This window comes from Cygnus olor, chromosome 1 (genome assembly GCF_009769625.2).
Source record: "Cygnus olor isolate bCygOlo1 chromosome 1, bCygOlo1.pri.v2, whole genome shotgun sequence".
Lineage (NCBI taxonomy): Eukaryota > Metazoa > Chordata > Aves > Anseriformes > Anatidae > Cygnus > Cygnus olor.
The window spans coordinates 65,313,192-65,334,093 of NC_049169.1; the positions used below are offsets into that span (position 1 = coordinate 65,313,192).

The 20,902-nt window shown below is 37.0% G+C and overlaps 1 protein-coding gene across 13 annotated transcripts in view; it reads left to right on the forward strand.

Annotated features, from left to right (window-relative positions):
• ERC1 (ELKS/RAB6-interacting/CAST family member 1) overlaps nucleotides 1-20,902 on the forward strand; it is a 307,076-nt gene that overhangs the window by 265,733 nt on the left and 20,441 nt on the right. For 10 of the 13 annotated variants that reach the window (XM_040562356.1, XM_040562365.1, XM_040562386.1 and 7 more), the window contains one exon: nucleotides 5,614-5,715. In XM_040562356.1, the coding sequence (XP_040418290.1) occupies nucleotides 5,614-5,715 (102 nt within the window). Of the gene's footprint in view, nucleotides 1-5,613; nucleotides 5,716-7,320; nucleotides 7,388-20,902 lie in introns of all 13 variants that reach the window. The other 3 variants (XM_040562428.1, XM_040562450.1, XM_040562439.1) reach the window with 1 other exon arrangement.

Consider the following 20,902-nt stretch of genomic DNA (forward strand, 5'->3'; position numbering starts at 1 on the left):
GTTACTGGATTTGGCTAATGACCTAGAAAAATATATATATATTGCTAAGTTATTAATAGAGAAAAAGTTTTCAGACTGTTGCAGTTATATGTGTTTGCTCTCAGTGAAACATCTAGCTCTGAGAGCTGAATCATATGATTCTATGAAAGAAATGGGATGACTCCTTTAACTCACTGACACACTCTCTCTACCGCATATCCATTTGTCACAAGTACAGTCATTATATTAATGTTTACTTAATGTGGGGCTTTTTTAAACTCTACATTAAAGGATTAATAAAGCTTGTTTAGACTGGTTAGCAAAGCCAGAATTACATTACTCAAGTATTTTACAAAAAATGAGGAAGCAGTCACTGATGTCATGGTTTCCACAGTGTCCCATGGTGGAGAAACAGATTTGAGGAGAACTCTTTGAGTAAGTTAATGCGATGTATGAAACTGCCTAAATTAATATAGGTAATACATAGCTTATGAGCTAGTATCTGATGTTTATTAGAGGTCTTGTGCAGAGATACAGAAGTATGCTGTTCCTTCAAATAAAATTTGGTTTCAAAAACTTGCCAGTGTCGTGGTTACCAGAACACTAGCTATCCCGCTGAAATGCTTAAGAAAGCTATGTATTCTCATTGCAACATATAACGTAGTACAAGCTTTCAAATAAAAATATTCTCTAAAATATAAACAATGTCTGAAGTTAAAATTGTAGTTTTCAAATTTATGTGTGGAATTCCACTATAGAGAGCTTGTCAGTCCTGGGCAGCACTCCTCTGGGTTTTACCAGCAGGATATGAATCTGACTTTCCTACATTGTTGATCAGCTTGAGGTCTATTTTTTTCTCTTATAGTAATTTAGCTGTGATAAAATCTATTAATTTGGTGTTCAGGACACAGGTGCACAAACATGCTACTGGTGTAGCCTGCAGTGAACGTAAAACAGCTTACTCTTAGGAACCTGCAGGTGAGTTTGCCTTGAAGCAGTACATCCATGAAGTAGGAACATAATGATACTTAAACAAAATTCACCATGGCTACAGTTTTGGCAGCTAAAATATTATACAAGTGCTGTTTGGAATGAAAGCTTTCAGGTGTTGGCTGCATTAGAACCACTCTGCTCCATGGTAATTTCCTTGTTTACCCAAACATTTATTGAATATAATAGTCAGGCAGAAACAAACTGTATGATAACCAGAAAAAGTATGGGGAATATACAGTTAACGGTGAGTGTGTAGTGCAGAACCACGAAGCAACAGAAGAAAAGAGCGCGTTTAAAAGCAGTGTTAATGCTGAGCATTCACATTTATGATTAAAAACAAGTTTATCTCATATTTTCTCAGGGTGCTTTTTCTTTTAATATAACCACCTGTTGTAGCAAGGAATAGGACAAGGGCCGAGGTTAAGTAATGACTAGAACAGGAAGGGCATTAAGGATACGTGTATCAGGGAGGTGAAAAAATGACTGCAGAAGTTCTGGGAAAAAAAGAAGTGTGAGGGGGTGGCAGGCATGATCTGCATGTTCTTTAGCATAGTCATATATAACTAGAGAAAGCTTTTTTCACATGTTATGTCCTAGACCTGAAGTTCACTGTATGTGGCCTGCAGACCTCTCGTGGCAAGCTATCTGGCTTTCAGTTAGGAGCCTGAAATTGTGCATTGGTTCTTCAATAATTTTGAGGATTGATGCTAGTCTAAAGGGTTGTGGGACTGTTCTTTTGTGCAGTGATTACAGGGAGACTGAAGAGTGATATCTAAGGCTTTGACAGGGTGTGTTTCATGTGTGTGTGTGTGTGTTTGATGTTGTTTGGGGTTTTGGTGCTTTTTTGTTTTTGTTTGTTTTGTGACTGGAGGTCAAAGAATAAGTTTAGGAAATCCACTCTGTCAAAACAGAAAGAAACCTTCTGGAAAAAATCAAGAAACCTACTGAGTTTTGTGGGGTTTTGTATTTTTTTTTCAGTCTAGTGTTTCATCTTCACATGCATGAAGAAGGTACCTGTAATGGCAAATTATATTTTTTAAGCAAAATTTGGATCTGACATCCAGTTCTTATCATCACTAGTTCTGATTACAAGCTCTGTAGGTTTTAGACAAAAGTTCTCCTGACACAACTGATTTGTCTGCATTGCTCATTTATTTTCTCACAGGACACAGTGGTTAAACCACTTTGTTGTTCATATTTTTTACAGTGATGTAGAAATGTTTGCCCTGGGATCTGAGCCATAACCTCATAAGGTGGGAGAGGATTGTATAATAGCACAATGACACGCATTTTAGGACTGCAGGATGTTGGAGTGGTTCCCCACAATAAAGTAAATGGTTTGTTTTTAAATCATTACAACCGCCATATGCCAGTACTCTAGAAATTTCCATCCGTGTGAACATTTTTTTTTCTGGAGAGAAGCAATAGGAGAAAATTCAGTTCATGTATTTCCAGTTATTTTGAAATCTCCCAATTAGAAGTTCTTCAGTTAGCATTCAATCTAAATCAGAAGCTTTTTATTTCCATGTCTGACATAGAGAGAATTAGAAAATTGTTACGTTATATTAGAAATATGTCTGCAACACTGCTTAGAACTTTAATGCTGGAAAATAACTTGTAGTATACACCAGGAAATAAACTTTTTTTCTTCCATTTCATAATTTTTGCCTCATTCCAAGGATATATATGTGTCAATTAGTTCCTGTAGGGAAATCACAATACTGAATTTGTTGTTTTCTTGACAAGACATTTGTATCAGACACATGCTCTCTTAGAATAACAGCAGAAACAATGGAAGCTAAAGTTGGATTAAAGGAGCAACATAGAAAACTTCCTTCTAGGTGAACTGATTCTTTATGTTTGTCATCATTGGGGTGTTGGAAACATTGTTCTGGCTTAAATATTCAAAGGGCTGTAATGGAGCTAAGCAGCTAAATATTTGTGCAAAGAGGAAGAATTTTGGAACTGAGCTTTTTCCACTTTTGAAAACTCCAGCCTCGATAACTATAATTATTTGAAAATGAAAAGTCCAAATACTAAGAATTACAGCATAATTTAGGTTGGAATAGACCTTTGCATACCGTCTAGTCCAACCACCTGCTCAAAGCATGTCTGATCAGAGCAGACTGCTCAAGGCCTTGTCCGGTTGAGTTTTGAGAATCTGCAAGGATGGAGATGCCTGTTCTAGTGCTGGATAATACTTGTTATGAAAAGGTTTTTCCTGATCTCTAACTAGAACCTTCTGTTTTCTAATTTGTATCCACTGTCTCTTGTCCTGTCCCCTCCAGGAAGAATGTGGCTTTCCTCCTATCAAAATAATTAAGGAAGCCTCCTCTTTCTCAGGCTAAACCTGCCCAGTTCTTTCAGCCTATTGTCATGCTTTCTGCTAAGTATTAATAGTGGGATATTCTACTTGAAGTTAAATGTCAGGGGTATGCAACCTCTTACATTCCACTTCAGAATTTTCTGTGAGAGATGCTGTGCTTCAGATGATTAGATCTGTATATTCTTTCATTCCTATATTGGCACTAAGACAGTATTTTTTACATGCAATAGCATAAAGTATGCTGCCTCTGTCTGGGAGTAGCTATTTTCTTTTGTCACAAAAGTTAATGTTTTGTACCAGTCTTCTGGTAAACTTCTGCTTCTTAACAGATCCATTCACATACACATTGAAAGTCATGTGAAAAGTTATTATCAAAATGAAAAAATTCCAAAGAAAGGTAAAATCATTTAAAATCAATAGGTCTCCTTGCAGAGAAGAACTTATTAAATATCCAGTCTTAAATGTAATAAAATAATAAATATAGTGAATGTACCTTGACAGTAAACTGGTTGTTTAAGTATTAATGTAGAACACTTCAAGTAATGATTTATGAATGATGAGTCAGACTTGGAATTCAAAACTTGTTTGACAAAACAGAGCAAACAATATAAAGATTTCGTGTGATTAAATTGCTTATTGCTTAAGCTCAGTTTGTTATTAGTTTTTGTTAAATTAATCCAAAATAAAATCAAATCCAGATTCAAGCCCTGGACCTTCTCTATAATGATCTGAGTACAGTCAATTAGAATCTACATTCTCTAGCCTTGAGACTCATTAAAGTTATACTTTTCCATGAGAAATTCATTCAGTTATGAAGAGATTGAATCAACAACTGGCATTTTTACAGTGAGCTTTGAGCTTTCATTTAAGACATTTAATTTTAGTAAATCTTTGATGATTTTAATATGTCTAGCTATACATAATTCACATACATAATTTACTATGTATCATATCTAACACAGGTCTGGCTAGCCTTTTTGGCTTTTTGTAATACTGGAATTTTACAAAGCTCAAAGTGGGGCTTCATCTACGTTATAAACTGGGAAATGCCATCTTTCCATTTGGGGTCTGCTCCAGATGTGAGAGCCCAGTGACAGTGGCAGCCAGACAACCTCAACTGAAGCAGCTGACACGAAGGCAGCAGTTCACATTGCAAGACCCAAGATCCAGCTGTCTTTTGAAATCTGCTTGCAGAGTGTTATTTCTGTCTGAATGGTTCTTGTGAGCTCTGTGTGTGTGTTTGTAGGTACCTGGGGACCTCCCTTCAGGATAGTTGTATGTTAACAGGGCTTCATGTCACTAACATTTTCCTTTGCAGACACAACCATGTAGTGTATTTTCATGTTCATTGAAATTGCTTAACTAGAGTGGTAATGTTAAGGTAGTATTCAATTTATTTTTACCTGTCTTTTTAAACAATGTATTGCCTAGAAATAAGGAGAACAGGAGAACCTTGTACTCAGTCAGTTGTCCTTGTACAAGCTGAAAGTGCCCCTTGAATTTTCATTTGTGTTTAAACTCATACAAAATGTATCTTCCATATATATAGTAGTCAATAATTCCATATGTATTTTATATTTTGTGATTAATATATATATATATCTTTTGAATCTTGACATTTCCTGTGAAGTTGAAAAAAATCTAAGAAAAGTAAAGAAACTCATTTCAAATTTTGTTAATTCTTTGCTTGACTGTATGCAGTTCGTAATTTTATACATCTTTATTACGTCACCTCTTCTTTCCAAAGACTAATTTATTAACTTTCTAACTTCCTCACAGGAAAGCTTTTTTATTGTTCAGATTTTTCTGAGTAATCTCAGGATTTTTGTCCTGTCTGGTATATCAATTGAAAACAGAGTTGCATATTTAGATTAAATGTTTTTTTTCAGTTAATAATCAATATTCAACTTTCCTACTATTATCACCTTGTTTACCTTTTTTTTTTTAAGCTGACTTCTTTTTTTAAATTCCTTAAGTACATCCAACTGATGTTTTCATTGTTTTTTTCTCCAAATTGGAGTTTCAATCTTAATCCCAAGATTCTTTAACAAGGAATTGGCTTCTTTGTACACACATCTACAGCACCAGGTTTAGTAGGTAAAAGTCAGATGAGACAGTTAATTGCAAAACTAACTTTGCCTCACAGTGAACTAGTTTGAATGTGTTTCCTATTCGTATAGTAATACCTACTAATGTTTTGTGTGAATTTTTTTTTACATGTATGGATTTTGGATATACAGAATAGCCTAAATAGCCTATGGTCTCTTTAGTCTCTATGACTACGTTAGGCTGAAATTCTTCTGTTTCTTGCATAGACTCAGAACCGTATGAAGCTGATGGCTGACAACTATGAGGATGACCACCTCAAATCCTCATCCCATTCCAACCAAACCAACCACAAGCCCTCCCCAGACCAGGTAAAGTGTCTCTGTTTTTCTCTTGACAAGTAATTTTACTATGGTGGCTGATTATTTTGAGTCATATGTAATTTTCCCCAACATGCTTGCAGTACCTTGGAACAAAAATAGCATTCCACAGTGCAGTTATAAAACAGAAACTGATGTTGCTGTTGTGCAGGCTTCCTTGAAAACTCCCAAAATGTGAACAAACAGTTCCTGGTACCAAGCTGTTATTAAGTGGGTGGAGAAGAGGGGGCAGACAATGAAAGAGAAGAAAGAAATGCTACTGTCTTAAAATGCAAGACTGGAGTCCTGTGTAGCATATTCAGATTTTAGTAACTCAGGTTTGCTGCTTGAATGTGTGGAGTGTCCAGGACTGTTTCTTGTCTTCAGTAGCAGGAAGTCATGCTCCAGGATCAGTTTTCTGATCTATGCATTGCATATGAGCAGTTCCCTTCATTTCCCATGAGGAAATCCTGGCCTCTGTGCCAAATGAGCACAGACTGCTCCCTCACAAACTCAATGGGCCATGAACTGAAGGAAAATCAATTTACCATCTCCAAGGCAGTGAGGAGCCTCTTGTGTCATTTACAAAGCACAGCCGTGTGTTTGATAACTATCAGAAAGATTACCTATCCCTTGGGTAGCACAGAGAATGCCAACGTAATTGCATATCCCATGTTGTAATCTCATCCATTCCAATTTAATTAAAATATTAGCGATCATTAATCACTGCCTTGACAAAATGAAGGAATGTTTGGCACTCCTCTTTGCCCTCTGGCTGAGCTAGAAATTGTTGAGATCTGAAGGAAGGCATCTCATTCTAGACCTTTAAGCACCAACCTTGTGAAATACAGAAATTGAGTGAGGTACTCAGTTATGAGGAAAATGGAGGGATGAAAAATATATATATATATTCACCTTGAAAAAAACAAATAATTAAATATTTCTCTTTATGTCTGTATCAGAAAATAGTAAGGGGTGCAAAGGAAAGCAGAAAAATTCTCTTTTTCAAAGCAACTTCCTTCTGCATCTTGTTTTAATACCCTCCTCTAAATGATAAAGAAAGAACTACAAATTGAGTGTCTTTAAATTTCCTGAAATGTTTTTGGAAAATGTTGGTTTTAGCTCCTTCAGGAAAGTGCAATTGTTAAGGCTACAAATTAAATTGCTTTCCTAACTTTGTTTTAGATGAAATATTAGAATATCTGTTGTTTCTGCATTGCAAGTGTGGAGTGAAATGAAGCCATTTCCACGGTGTAACTGTAGTACATGCTTGCAAGTGAATGCAGTGTAGCATTAACAGATTAAATGAAAAGATTAAATATTTAAGGAAGTTCTTGCAAAGGCCTCAAAGAGAGGGCAGCAGGGAGGAGAGGGCAGGAGGAGGGTCCAACTGTACTTTCCCTTTTGCAAAGGGGCATTTTAAAAGTTAGCAAAGCCTACAAGGAAGCAAAGCAAGCTGTACCTCAAAGTCTAACTTCGAATATTGCATAAGGAATTAAGATCACACTTTTTACTACTATTTGTACTTACATATGTGCTTTAAATACTAACCAACTCTTTATTTCATTCCCACGCTGCTCTGGGGCTTTTCTCCCAATGTCACCTCTGCACCACTAGGATGAGGAGGAGGGTATTTGGGCATAACCAGTCAGATGCTCTTAGCTCAGCCATTTTGTTCAGAACGGTGAGAATCAACTTCTCTTGCCATTAGAAAAGTTTCCAACAGTCACTCTGCCATCTTGCTGCTGCGTGCATTATGAAACCAGGGCGTACCCCTTCTCCCTTGCTTGCATAGTCTCTGCATGTGGGTGTTTCTTGTGTGTTTATTTGTCATTTGCGATTTTCTTCTTCTAATAATCATGTCGTTGTTTCATGATGTTGTGGGGAAAACTTTCCCGGGCATGTAATTGAGTTTATATGCAAAGCAAACTCTTAGTGCATATGAGAGAACAGGAAATGTCTCTCATAATTTATCATTAACTTCACAGAGGAAATGTTTTCAGTAAGAATCTTTTTCAAAGTAGTTTGCACTGTAGCCAAATCTATGTATGCTTTTTCGATTCTGGTTGGTAAAAAATTTGCTCAGAGATAATGTTCCTCCTGCAGATAATGTTCCTCCTAAAGGTTTTAAGCATGTTGAGATCTGCTGCTGAGATTGCTGCCATGCAGGCTGACCTAAATACTCACAAATATTTATCAGCTCAGAACAGATGATTCTTGATACTGATTCAGAATATAAATTGTCTGTAAATTTGAAGGCAAAGAGTAACATCCCCTTAAGCTTCCCCTCTTCCTCCCATATCGTCCATTCTCTCAAAAAAATGGGGAAGAAATTGGTAGCTCTTTGTCATTTAAACTGCATTTTGTTTTTCTGTATCTGCCCGCATACTTTCATCTTTTCTGCTGTCAAATTGTCTCTGCAAAAAAAAAAAAAAAAAAAAAAAAAAAACATTTCCAGAACAGAAGGCAGTGCACAGGACAGAGCCATTTTCTAGCAAAGAAGAAAACACGCTTTCTTGTCAAGGAGCCTTCATTCAGAGCTGCAAAGATCAGATATTGATTATAAGGCTACAGTGCATAGAATTAATTTGAGCCTTGTAGTATTAATTTTAAAGCAAAATAGATTTATTTAAGTAGTTACAGTATTTTAAAGGATTGAGATGTGATGATAATAGTTCAAAAATTTATATGGAACTTTTTCATGTATTTTTTAAGAAAAAATATTCCACTTGAGTTTCTTTGTAGCTTTTCTCAGAATTTGATTTTTCCATATCAATTATTTGTAAGAAAACTCTTCTGAAAAATTCTGTGGAAATTATTACTTTATATCAGATTTGTAAAAAATAAAAAGAAAAAAGAAAGAAAGAACAAGTTACTCTCATCTCTTCACACTTGCTCAATTAACTGCAGGGTTATATGTCTGTCTGACTATAGATCAGATATGTCTTTTCAAGTCAACCATCTGAAAATTTAATCCAACTGTGGCATTGTCAAACTTGAATTTCATGCCTTGGGGTTTGAACTGAGAAAATCTCTTAGTGAAAAAACTATGCTTCATTAATTTAGTCTCATTGTTGATTTTGCGTTCTTTTTGAATCACTGCTCTTGCAATGGTTATGTGTTAGTATATGATGCTAAAGGTTTTAGAGAGAATGCTTGTAAAGTTTTGCTGAGGCATGGCGATTAAACAAGAATGATCAGGTAAGTAAATGATGAAAAGGAAGAAGACACTTGCTGTGAAGGTAGGGATTATTCTGATTTTCATTCCAGAGCAAAAATGAAGATTATATAACGAACACTGATAGAAAGATCTTTCTCTTTTCTTCTCCCATCTACTGATTCATCTATGAACGTAACTGTGCTAAGAGAATGACTTCTTAGTTTACTGAGTAGGTGCTCCGCATACCTATTAAATACAGTATATGCTTCTACTTTGTACTTGAGGCATTTTCCTTAGCTTCAATGCTATGACAGCAGAGCAAGGAAAGCATGTTACAGAATATCCTAGTGAAAATAATGAGGCAGCCAGCATCCTCACCTAACAGGCATCTCATCTGAGAAACACGTCAGTCTCAAGTCTGTCTGGCATACATCAACGGAGAAAAGCATAGTTGATTGATGCCTCCCAATCCTGTTATTCCTAACAAAGTATATGTTTTTATCATGATATTCCACGTACATTCAAATAAAAACTCCAGCTCCTTCCCTTTGTAAAAAAAAGATTTTAAGCCATGAAGTACTTAATCTGCATGTGTTAAATGAAATGGATATGTTACAATGACTTTCAAAAAGTGTCTAATAGCGTAGGACTTGGAGATAATTTTATTTTTGTAAGATTCCTTTAGGTCTGAAGATACAATCTTCTCTGGTCAATACTGAAGATAATGGAATCCACCAAAATATGTACAGTAACAAACTACATTATTTTTATATATATATATATATATATATATATATATATATATATATTACAAAAGGCCTTTTCCCTTCCAAATTCTGGAATTGACTGAAAATGTTAATGCTAAAAATGACAGCACTGTCAGATACAGCTCCACTGAAATGCAGTACTACTTCTAAACATATGTGCCCTACCTGTAGTTTCATAGAATGGTAATTTACAGTTCAGTGTAAATACCAGCCTTTTTCTATAGGACAGATTCTCTCATTTCCTTGCTGTCTGAATTTCTCATGACTCCTTTTATTCCCCAGATGGAGCTCTATGCTTCTCTATATCCAAGCATATTTGAATGTGCTTTCTCATGAGGGTGCCCCTGTGTCTTTCTCAAATACTAAAATGGTCTGGCCAATGGCTTAATCAGTTATTACTTTTATCAAAATTAATAGGAATTTAAACTTTATGGTATCTAATACATATTAACGATATGTATGTATGCACGTGTATATTCTTGTAAACATGTGCCATGTATATGCTATATGTGGGAAAGAAGCAGCAGAGCTTCCATACGTAAATTTCTCAAGCTGCTCAACTCATCTAATTTTCTTGTTAAGTACAGCCATGCTATCTACTATGTGAGAAAGTGTGAGCAGGGTTCAGAAATCTGCTTGTGTTACCTCTGCACATCAAAAAGGAGAACTGATTTTGTTCAATGGCTGTTGTGGATATAGGGTAACATAAAAGCTGTCAGAAGAGTGAAAGGCAATCAGAATGAAGGACACGTGGAAAAGCAAGGATAAGTTAAAAGTGCTAAGAGTAAGAATACAGAAAGAGCAAAAGTGAAACTCTGAGAACTGAGACATTTATCCCAGTTTATAATTTATACATACTATGTCTGTGTTTTTGAGCGTGCATGCCGTTATATAGCATTCCTCTTCCCATATTCCATGGCTCTGGCTTGCAGTAGGAGTTGGAACCCAAGAGATGCCATCACCATACAATTTTGGAACTCATTCTGTGGAAGCATTTTCTAATAATGATTGCCAAAAAAATCTGAAGTCACGGATATGCCTGCTAAGGAGCAGAACATTTGGCTTTGCTGTGCTTGAATTCCAGGAACAAAATCTGAAAATTAATTTTATGCTTATTAAAGTAACAGCGGAATAGCCAAAGAGCTAGCATTGAACTAGAGCACATAAAATTTTTCAAGATGATGAAAATATTAGAACATTACTATTACTGTAAAAAAAAAAAAAAAAACAACTTTGCAAGACAAAAGACCTCTTTTTGTGACGTTTTTCTAATACTTGAGTTTCACAAATTTTAACGCAGAAACAGTCAGTACTGTTAGTTGACTCCTGAAGACATTAGCATAATTTAACACATCTTTTTAAGATTTCAGAGTTAATGTCTGTGGTGGAAAGAAGATGGTGACATAACAGGAAAATATTTAAATTGTTTTTGAGAACTGAAAAACAGTCAACTAAAGTAAATTTCATAGATTTCTTGTCAAAAAGTGTAAATTATAATGGCGACATCAATCGATTACGTGTGTATTGCGTAGGAAAGGCTATATTTTTAATTTTGTAATTGGCTTTGCTTAAGGTTTTCCTGTAGACAAGAGTCATCCAAACTTAAGAACTGAAATTTAAAAAAAAAAAATTCATCAATATGTTTAATGGGCTCCCCAGTAGAAGAGGGACATGGAACTACTGGAGCAAGTCCAGAGGAGGGCTGCTAAGATGGTTAGAGGACTGGAGCACCTGTTATACAAGGACAGGCTGAGAGAACTGGGCCTGTTCAGCCTGGAAAAGAGAAGACTGAGGGGAGACCTCATTAATGTGTATAAATATCTGAGGGGGGTATGTCAAGAGGATGGAGCCAGTCTCTTTTCAGTTGTGCCCAGCAACAGGACGAGAGGCAACGGGCACAAACTGAAGCACAGGAGGTTCCAGCTGAATATGAGAAGGCACTTCCCTACTGTGAGGGTGACAGCACCGGAACAGATTGCCCAGAGAGGTTGTGGAGTCTCCTTCTCTGGAGATATTCAAAACCAGCCTGGATGCCATCCTGCGCAATGTGCTCTAGGTGATCCTGCTCAGCAGGGGGGTTGGACTAGATGATCATCAGAGGTCCCTTCCAACCTTGGCCATTCTGCGGTTCTGTGAAATGAATTGTTTGATTTCTTTAAAGTATAGTTTCTCGTCATTAGATTATATTATTCTAAAGGACATCTCTTGTGAATAAATTGTTTCCAAAAACAGTCTTATACTAAATAGACATTTGTGACTATTCAAGGGTAATGTAGCTTGAATGACCTTTCTGTGTTCCAGCTGTTAGGATAAAGGTATTAAAAAGTCTTGAAGTAAAAACAATAGAAACAGTTATACTCCCAGAGAAGTTGATACAAGCAGATGTAGACAAAAAAACAACTCAGTGCTCAAGCTTGTAAGCCATGTTTCTGGTGTCTGCAGAGCAATTTTCTCTCACCCTTAGGAATGCCCCAGATGAACATTCATGATTTCCTTTTTCTTTCCTTTTGAGGGGGTATTTATTTATTTTCATCTGACAGCTGAAAGGAAATGCATAAGCATGGGCACCTAGTCAGTCAGCACACCTAGCTATTCAAACAGATTTAGAGGGTGGTGGCAGAAGTAGGAGACAGATGACAGTAGTCTGAAGAGCTGTGGCTACTATGACGGTAGAGTAAGAGGGACAGAAGTAATGATATTGAGGGAGATAGGATATGACATCTCAGGACTTAATGCAACCCTTACCACAGTTGCCAAACCCCATGAACTTCTCATTGAGAACACTGCAGAAGAAGAAGTGCCTGTACTTGGGAAGCTTGAGAAGAATACTCATTTTTTTCATGCACTCTTTGGTGCTTGAATAAATATACTGATTTCCTTCAGCAAAGGATATATCTTATTCATGATGAGATCCATTTTCAGATGATCACATGGACATTCATTCACTGCATAAATGTGATCTTTCTCTCAACATGAGGCACATTTTATGCTTGCAGCATATAGAGGGCTGCTCATCCTACTGTCACAATTCTTTTAGGTTCTCAGTATTGTCACTTACTACACTGTGACCTAATAAGCTTCTCTGCGGATGCTTTTTAAATAAATTTATTTTCAGTATGGTTTTTTAGTTGTTAGATCATGCAGAATGGTCAAAAACATCAAACTTTCATGCCTGACTCATATTACTATATACTTTACTGGACACGGTACTAGACCACGATTCAGAAGATAAATTCTTTCCTGGCATTGTCTCCCACCACTCGCTTGTTCTCTTTCTCTCTGTCTCAAATTCTGTAATCGTAAAATGAGCTGAAGTTTTTTGAAGTGTAAGTTCTGCTTGGGAAAAGTGCTACACAAGTGCTAGGTAATATTATTACACAATGTCCTAAAACCGTGTTGTTACAGTGGTATAATGGTGATTCTGATACCTCATTTGAATTTGTTCCCAAAATTGTGTTAGATTTGTGTTCAACTTGATTTATTAATAATTTTATTTTTCTTTCCAAGATCCTATTCCTTCACAAAAAAATGGAAAATAACCCATGTGTTAAATATTTCAAGGAGCTGCTATTCCAGCATACTGAACAAAACTCTTTAGACAGCTCTCTTCCTTTTCATTGTCATCTTTTGTTTTCCGAAGGGTTATTTCTTCCTCCATAAAAATCTACAAATTAATTGTGTGGTGTATCTGTATAATATCTGTTATAGTTCTTTCATATGTGTAAAATCACTGTGAAAAAATGTGCCTTGCCTTAGAGACATTCACTGTGCAAAATTTGAGGGCGGCTACATGAAATAATCTTACTTTATTTAAACGTTATCGCTTGGCCTGACTGAGAGATAAGATGCCAGATTTGTTTTGTCATACTGTAACAGTCAGGACTCCTCACTCCCACTTTCCAGATGGGCTAAACTTGTAGCAGTAAGAACCCTGGTGCAATGCACTCCAATAAGATGATGTAACTAATTAATCCTTACAAGGGTAGCACTTTGAATACAGTTGTCCTGGTTAATCACAGGACCTGCCTTCCATCCCTGCTTTTCTGGAGCCCTGTTTATGTAGGCGTCTTTGTTAATTACGAAACTGAAAGACTTCTCTGCCATCAAGCTCAGGCAAGGAGGCACGAGGAGGGTGCATGGACTGACAGCTGTTCACTCAAGAAGTACAGTTCAAAATCAAAATGTTTGATTTACCTATCAAACAGTTATCTATTCTTTTCAAGCCTTTTCAAGCATTTTGACTGTAATGACTGAATAATGGAAAGCCTTTTGCAGTGACTTTCTTATTTCAGTGTAAGTAACAATACCATTTCGTTGGAGTGACCAACTTAAGAGATAGTGATATCAACCTTAGTATTTTGTTATATGATTAATGTTCTGTCATCCCAGTTTGGAAACCATTCCTTTCCACCTTCTCTCTTATTCTGTTCCTGTACTGGCATGCAGTCTTTTAGCCAGTAAATAGAGTATTGTTAGACTGGGATGGGCCAGCCTGAGAAGAATGCTATCTTTAAAAAGGCATTAAGTTCTGCTCCCAGTCCTTTCCCTGTTTCTGGGAACAGTTCTTGGTTTTTTTAGCTATACTATTTTGCTATCTTAATAACTATTTTATATTGGAAGAATATATTCTCTGTCCAAGAATGTTTTATCTACCAGCACAAAAGAACTGATCTTGATACACTGTTAGTCTTCTTTCTGATCCCAGAAAGATAAGACTAAGATTTCCAGATGGAATTTTGTAATCTGCAGTTCTGGGATGAATTAAGCACTCACAACAGAGGTGTAACTGGATTGTATCACTGTCTTCCTATTATTCTTACAGATCAAAGAAGAACACAAGTAGATACTTATATTCTAAAACATTCAAAACAGATGGCTGGTTTCTTTTTGTAGTGATTTGAGCTTTTCAGCAAAACAATTGCAAAGAGGCTATCATTCATATCTACCAAATCAGATTATTCCAGGTCTGTGTCTTATTTTCTTTTCTGATTTACAGCTCAATATGTTCTTCTACTCACAGCTTGTTCTTTGTAGCAAGTAAGAATTCTATACTCAAACATTTTTATTTGTTTCTGGCCACTTCCAGGAGAGCGTTGTCACTTACAGACTTTTTTGATAGTCTGTACTATCTCCCAATTACTTAGTCATTTAGATTTCTTATAGCCTTCATCCACATGCCGGTGTGCAACCATGGAGGAAGCTTCTGCGCACTGTGAGTATGCTGTTGGTAGCATAAAGGAGAGTGAAGTTGAGCTCTGGCACTCATAGACAGGACAGAGACAGAAGTGGAGTAGCTGCAGCCAGCCGGGGTGTGCCAATGCTTTTTAGTTGTAAGTTAGGAGAAAAGAAATGGGAGAGGATGAACAGCATTAGAGTAGACAAAGAATCAAGCCCAAACCTGCTTTCCAATTTATTAACTATGGAAACAATCTTGAGAGAAATATGACTAAAATAAAAACTGATAAGGGCGTGTAGCCAATCTAGACGCTGTATTTTCCTGGCTGGTGAAGTTTGTAATTACTGACAGAGATGCCAGGTTCCAACTCATAGTAGTCTCACCACAGGCAATCCAACTACATCTGTTAGCTTAATACAACTTATAGAGAAGAATTTATAGAGATATTTATGTGTGTGTATTTATATTTATTAATAGAAATTTGCATTTGAATGGAGAGCAAAGAATTCCACAAAGAAATCCTGACGACAGACAAACCAGGAAGACTGTGGCTTCATGTGGCTTTGCTTTGAAAGTGTCATGTAGCAGGTATAGAGCTGAAACAACTGAATGAAGACTCAGTGTTAGAGAGGGACGAGACGAAGATTCATATCACCCGTGAACAGGGAGGTTATAGTTCATCTGAACAGGAAGAGCACTGATTGTGTTCTCTGGTAGACTACTTAAGAAATGCCTTCTGTTTTCCATTAACAATGTATCAGACAGCAGGGAGACGAAAGAATGCAGTCCCTGATACATAAGCATTCACATGGACAGATTCTCCCAGTATATATGATAAAATTTTCGGCTTTCAAACAAAAGCATTGTAGCTGCTGTTTCCTTTTATCTCTTCTAATAGGAAGAAGCAATAGACAAGCTACAGCATAGCAAGGAATATACGTGCTTTCATGTTCACTCTTATTAAAAGAATGAGTGCTAGAAAATTTTAACAGATTAAAAATATAAGCAGATTGTTGTTACTTATTCTCAAGTTACAATATTCTTGTGATGAAGGAATCTGAATAAAGTGTATTCTGTGAAATCAAAACTTTCACTTCCTTAATTGCATCTTCAGAAGTTTGATCAAGAGGATGCTTTTTTAAGTCCACAGTGTCATTGTACAAGCTGTGAGCACTTTGCTTGTTGAACCATTTTCATTTGCTACAGGAATACTTTTTTTTTTCTTGATGATATCCTAATTTTCAGTATCCCAAGTTTGACTACCCAGTTTCACAGCTTTCTGTAATTGATTTTATTATTGAAAATTTTAACCTGATAACTATCACAACTTATAGGAATGACATTCTCAAATTAAGTGGATATTGACATATTAAAAAGCAGTGGAAGATGTTAGATTCTCTGTAGACCTTACTCTACTTAGTTCCACCTGTTTTTAGGAGAGTTAAGTTGATGAGTTGATAGATTCCCAAGAGATTTTGAAAACAAAAGAAAACTTAGACAAATAAATACAACATTTGAGTTGCATGTTCTGATCTCATCTTGCAATTAAGTCACAAATTTCTCTCCTTTGACTCAACTAGGAAAGAGACATACGGACTGTTACAGAAGAAAAAGATGCCATGTGTGCATAGCGCAATTAGTTATATTTAGTAGGTGAGGATTTCGGTGAATGCTCTTGCTTTTGAAAGCAAGGGACTGATGAAACAGGTAAAATTCAAGCTGGAGTCGCCGTATGTAGGGAAACCCTTCAGCTCTGCTGAAGTACCCCATTGCTGAACTTTAGTATTTCCCAATGTGCCAATTATAAGCTTCACACAGTCCTGCCAGTGTATTTCAGTTCTGATCTGTAGTAGTCCCTGCTATTCCGCACATGGTTCCCCACAAAATTTTGCTCCATGGCCCATGTAAGCAAAAGTTGCCAGTGTCATGTAAAAGCACTTCTGGATTTGTTATGTAGAAAAATATTTTTGAACTATTTTTTCAGTGCTTTAGGAATCCTACCAACCCACTGCAATTATTTGATTCACCTACATTATGGCAAAAAGATTTTACTTAAATGAGAGAACTTACCAAAAAACTACTTTCCCTGTTTTGTGCTTTTTCTATTCTTCTGGTCTGGATTTTTCCCAAGATGAAGAGAGTGAACTCTGGAAATCATTAATCCATGGGATTTGTTCATGGTGTATAAAAATTTCAAAAAGAATTTGCTTTATAAAAATGACTTCCTAATTGATGCTGTCAGAAATGAACTGAGTAAGACAGCTCTGTCAAAATAGCCAGAATCTCTTTCACCTCCTCACGCATGTTGTTTTGTTTTGTTTTATGAGGAGAAAATGATGAAGGTTAGATTTAAATCCATTTTTGTCTCTAAAACAAATCTAAAGAAAACTGAGCCTGTCCTTGAGCCTTTGTATTGTGGTCTCTTGAAGAAACCAAGTATCTCTGTACAGCAGTGAACTGAGCTGAACTGAACTGAGGTCAGGCAGAGTCTTTTTGAGAACTTTCTTCTGTTTCCATTTAAAATAATGAAGGGAAGACATCAGTGATAAATTGTTCTGAATTTGGGAAAGCTTTGCACTTTCTGAGCCAAATTCATGCCTCATAAAACTCCACTGCATTCAATGGTTGCACGATGATCATAGTTGAACCCTTGCATTTGTTGCCAAACAAATACAAATGGTTTGAGCAGGGAAAAGGCATAATTCAATTTGCCATGCAAATTCTTCCAGACTGTATCATTCTGTTTCTTAGTTTATTTCCACATCTCACAATACAAGAAATTTTGCTATATTGGCAAAATTTTCTTTTATGATGATATCTGTAACAAAACCCAGATACAGGAAACTTTTTTTCTTTAGGCATCTGAGAGCCCACTATGATCCGTTCCATCTTTTTTTAGATTTTTCAGGTCCTCCTTGGAATAATTTCTTTTCAACAAATCAAGTCTCTATTTACTGAGACTTCAAGCCCATCTTCTGTGTAATGGTAGTTTGGGAAGCAAGCTTTGTTGGGCAGCATCTGTAAGCAACAAAGTCTGAAAACTGGAGCTGAAAATAATTTGCTGTGCTTGCATGATAAATGTGCTAGATAAGAGATAAAGGGCTACCTGATTTAACTTGATTCTTTTCGAAGCCTATTTACTATATCCAGTCTGAAGTTTTGAAGGTGTCATCATTGTCATTGGTTTTGTGCCTTTGCAGAATCTACAAAGTACAGTCAAGGTCCACAGACCAGGCTAGCAAGCTAGAGCATTTCTCAAACCAGTTAGTTCCTTGGAAACTTCCTGATTCCTTCTGTGCACACTTCTTTCAAACACTTTTGCAAATCTAGTTATATTTTGACCTCACTTTATTTACTTTGACCCTGAGATTATTTATCAGTTCCATTTTGTTTTCTTCATTTTCTTCTTGATATAGCTGTTCCTCAGAGATTCTCTCAAATATTTATCGGTAAGTGGAGAAAAGTTTACTGAATTATTTGGTTGCAAAATGAAGACCGCATATCTGCATTACTCTGCCTTGTTGCGTTCTGTAGTGAATACAAACGCATGCAACGTTATGTTGCAAGCAGCATAGGCAAGCTAATGACAGCAGTCGTGCTGATGCCAAGTGTATGCATAGCACTCTGTATTAGCACTGCTGTGTCAAGATGTTACTTTCTTCTTTTTTGTTTGCCCAGAGGATTCAGAGGTATGTTTCTGTAAGAAAAAAGATTACGGCTGTTGATCCATATGCATGATTCTGAGGGGTAAGGAGGTTCTGTAGGCAACTAACCTTTTCTAGATCAACTGATGCAAATGGAAAAACAGACTGGACACATAAAAGACTTCCTTCCACTCCAAATGGGGAGCTGCAGATTTATTGCAAAGTAGAAATTTAAAACATATTCTCTGAAATTAACTAACTAAAGTTAATTAGTTAGTTCTGGCAAAGAAAAGTGGTTGCTTCCTTTGGAGAAGAAGGGAATTCTAGCAGGGAGAAAGGTGACTGGGTCATTAGTCCTTTTGCCTGGAGAACCAGTAATTTAAAGCCGGTGGTTGTGGTGACTGAGTCCTATTACATGTTGATTAAAACCATACTTTACTCGGCAGACATTTATGGATAGTCAATATCGCATTTGTCTCAGTTCGACACTGCTGCACTTATACCACCCATTCACTGGCTTTCTTTCTCATATAACTACCTACGTGTTTTTGCATATTTACATTAGACACTGTTCAGACAAACTTTTAGACACAACAGTCTCTGTATCTAAGGTGTATTCATCTTTCACAATAAACGTGACTAAACATTTAGATAAGTCTTTCCAGCCAGATTCAGTTACAAGTACCTTTTCTTATCTATGCAGCGCATATATGAATTTAAATGCAGGCTTTTATCATAAAATCTTTTAAATACAGTTGCTTGTATTTAAGCTGACCGTTGTACAGCAACAGCAGAACTACAGTTGAAGAAGCAGTATTAATTTTATTCTAAAGCATGTTTTTGTCATAATGGCTTGCAGAGCTACAAATAGACTCCCATTTGTCATGCTCAAAGGTTTTTTTGTGTGTATGAAATCTCAGAAAAGACTGAGCATGTTGTTACCAAGTTGGGTTTGTTTTGAAACACCTTCCGAAATGTCTGTATCTCTTGGTAGAAGAGATGCTTTGGTTTTGTATCAGAGATTTGTTAGACATTTTGTGTCTCCACTTCAGCATTGTAGTGACTGCTTTTGTTAGTGAAATGAACTTTCATGCATAGCTGGCTATTTGCAGTATTCAGAACTAGGTGATACATTAAGCAGACTTCATTCCATGCTTTGATGAGGATGGTCCAAACGTATCAGTGCGACTAATGAAGATTGGCTGCTTTAGAAGAGATTTCCCGGGCTTGGTCCGTCTACCCCTTGTTTTCTTAGAAAGCTCTACAGCTCTGAGCTGAACATGGGAGCATGATGTGGTTTATGCATCCAGTACCGCCCTGCCTTTCCACTTAGCAAGTGCTCTTACACCCTCTTGAGATAAGGCAGTGGCAGCTCTGCTGCGTGGGAAGCATGGTGCCTTTTGCTAAGTGTCTAATTCAGAGTAGATATGGCAGGAACGCAAATAGAAGGGCATTTCCTACTTGACTGGCAGGGTTTAATGGATCCCAAGTGAGAGAAATGATTGCTCTGTGAACAGCTTTGGGAGCGCTGCTAGTTAAGAACTTTCACACGCCTCATTTGGCCTATTTCCAGAAAGGGAGGAACGTGCTGCTCAAGGTAAGGGGGAAGGGTACAGAAAGAACATCCCCGAGCAATCAGATTCAACTCTTACATTAAAGTCTTCCATCACAACTTGCCAGACAGCTCTGCTTTCTCTTTATCACAAAGAACAGTCAGGAAGGTTGGCAAGTCCAGGTCTTTACAGAGTGAAATTTGCACATCTGATGGATATTTGATAGAATGTGTTACCTGAAAGAGAATACAAGGCACCTACTGTGTTGATTGGTCAGCTTTATTAGACATTGACGACTTATTTTCCACATTTTAATGAAACAGTATTTTTCCAGGGTGTGATCTTCTGTCATTCTTCCCCCTGTGGAGAAACCGAATAGTAAGGAAAGACATCAGTTAAATTAGAAATGTCACAGGGTTTTTTTACACCTGAATAGGCAGTGCGCTTTCAGATCATAATCCGCGTGATCCACATTATAAGAAACTGGGATAGGTAGTGTAAATTCACCAAGCAACCAAAGCTGATGGGTGCAATTGGTTAAAGACCATTGTACTTGGTGATGAAGTGAAGTGTGACTGTGCTGATGTTACTAAAATATCCCTTCCTACTGCCCTATACAAGAGAGCAGTATTCTGGCCTGCTGCAGTTTGCAGTCTTGATACACCAAACCATATTTTTATACATGTACATATCTGTAAACAGATGTCGCCCCAAGGCCACACACAGTGGCAAGGTTTATAACAAGGCACGTGAGCTTACTCTCTCTGCAGGTTTCTTGTCCGTCCCTTCAGCCTGGCTGCCGTTGGCTTGTCTTCGCTGCCGCCACCCTGATGTTCTGATGTTGGCTGTCGAGCGCAGCTGGCTCTCTGTGGGACAAGGAGTTTGACATTAGTTAGCTG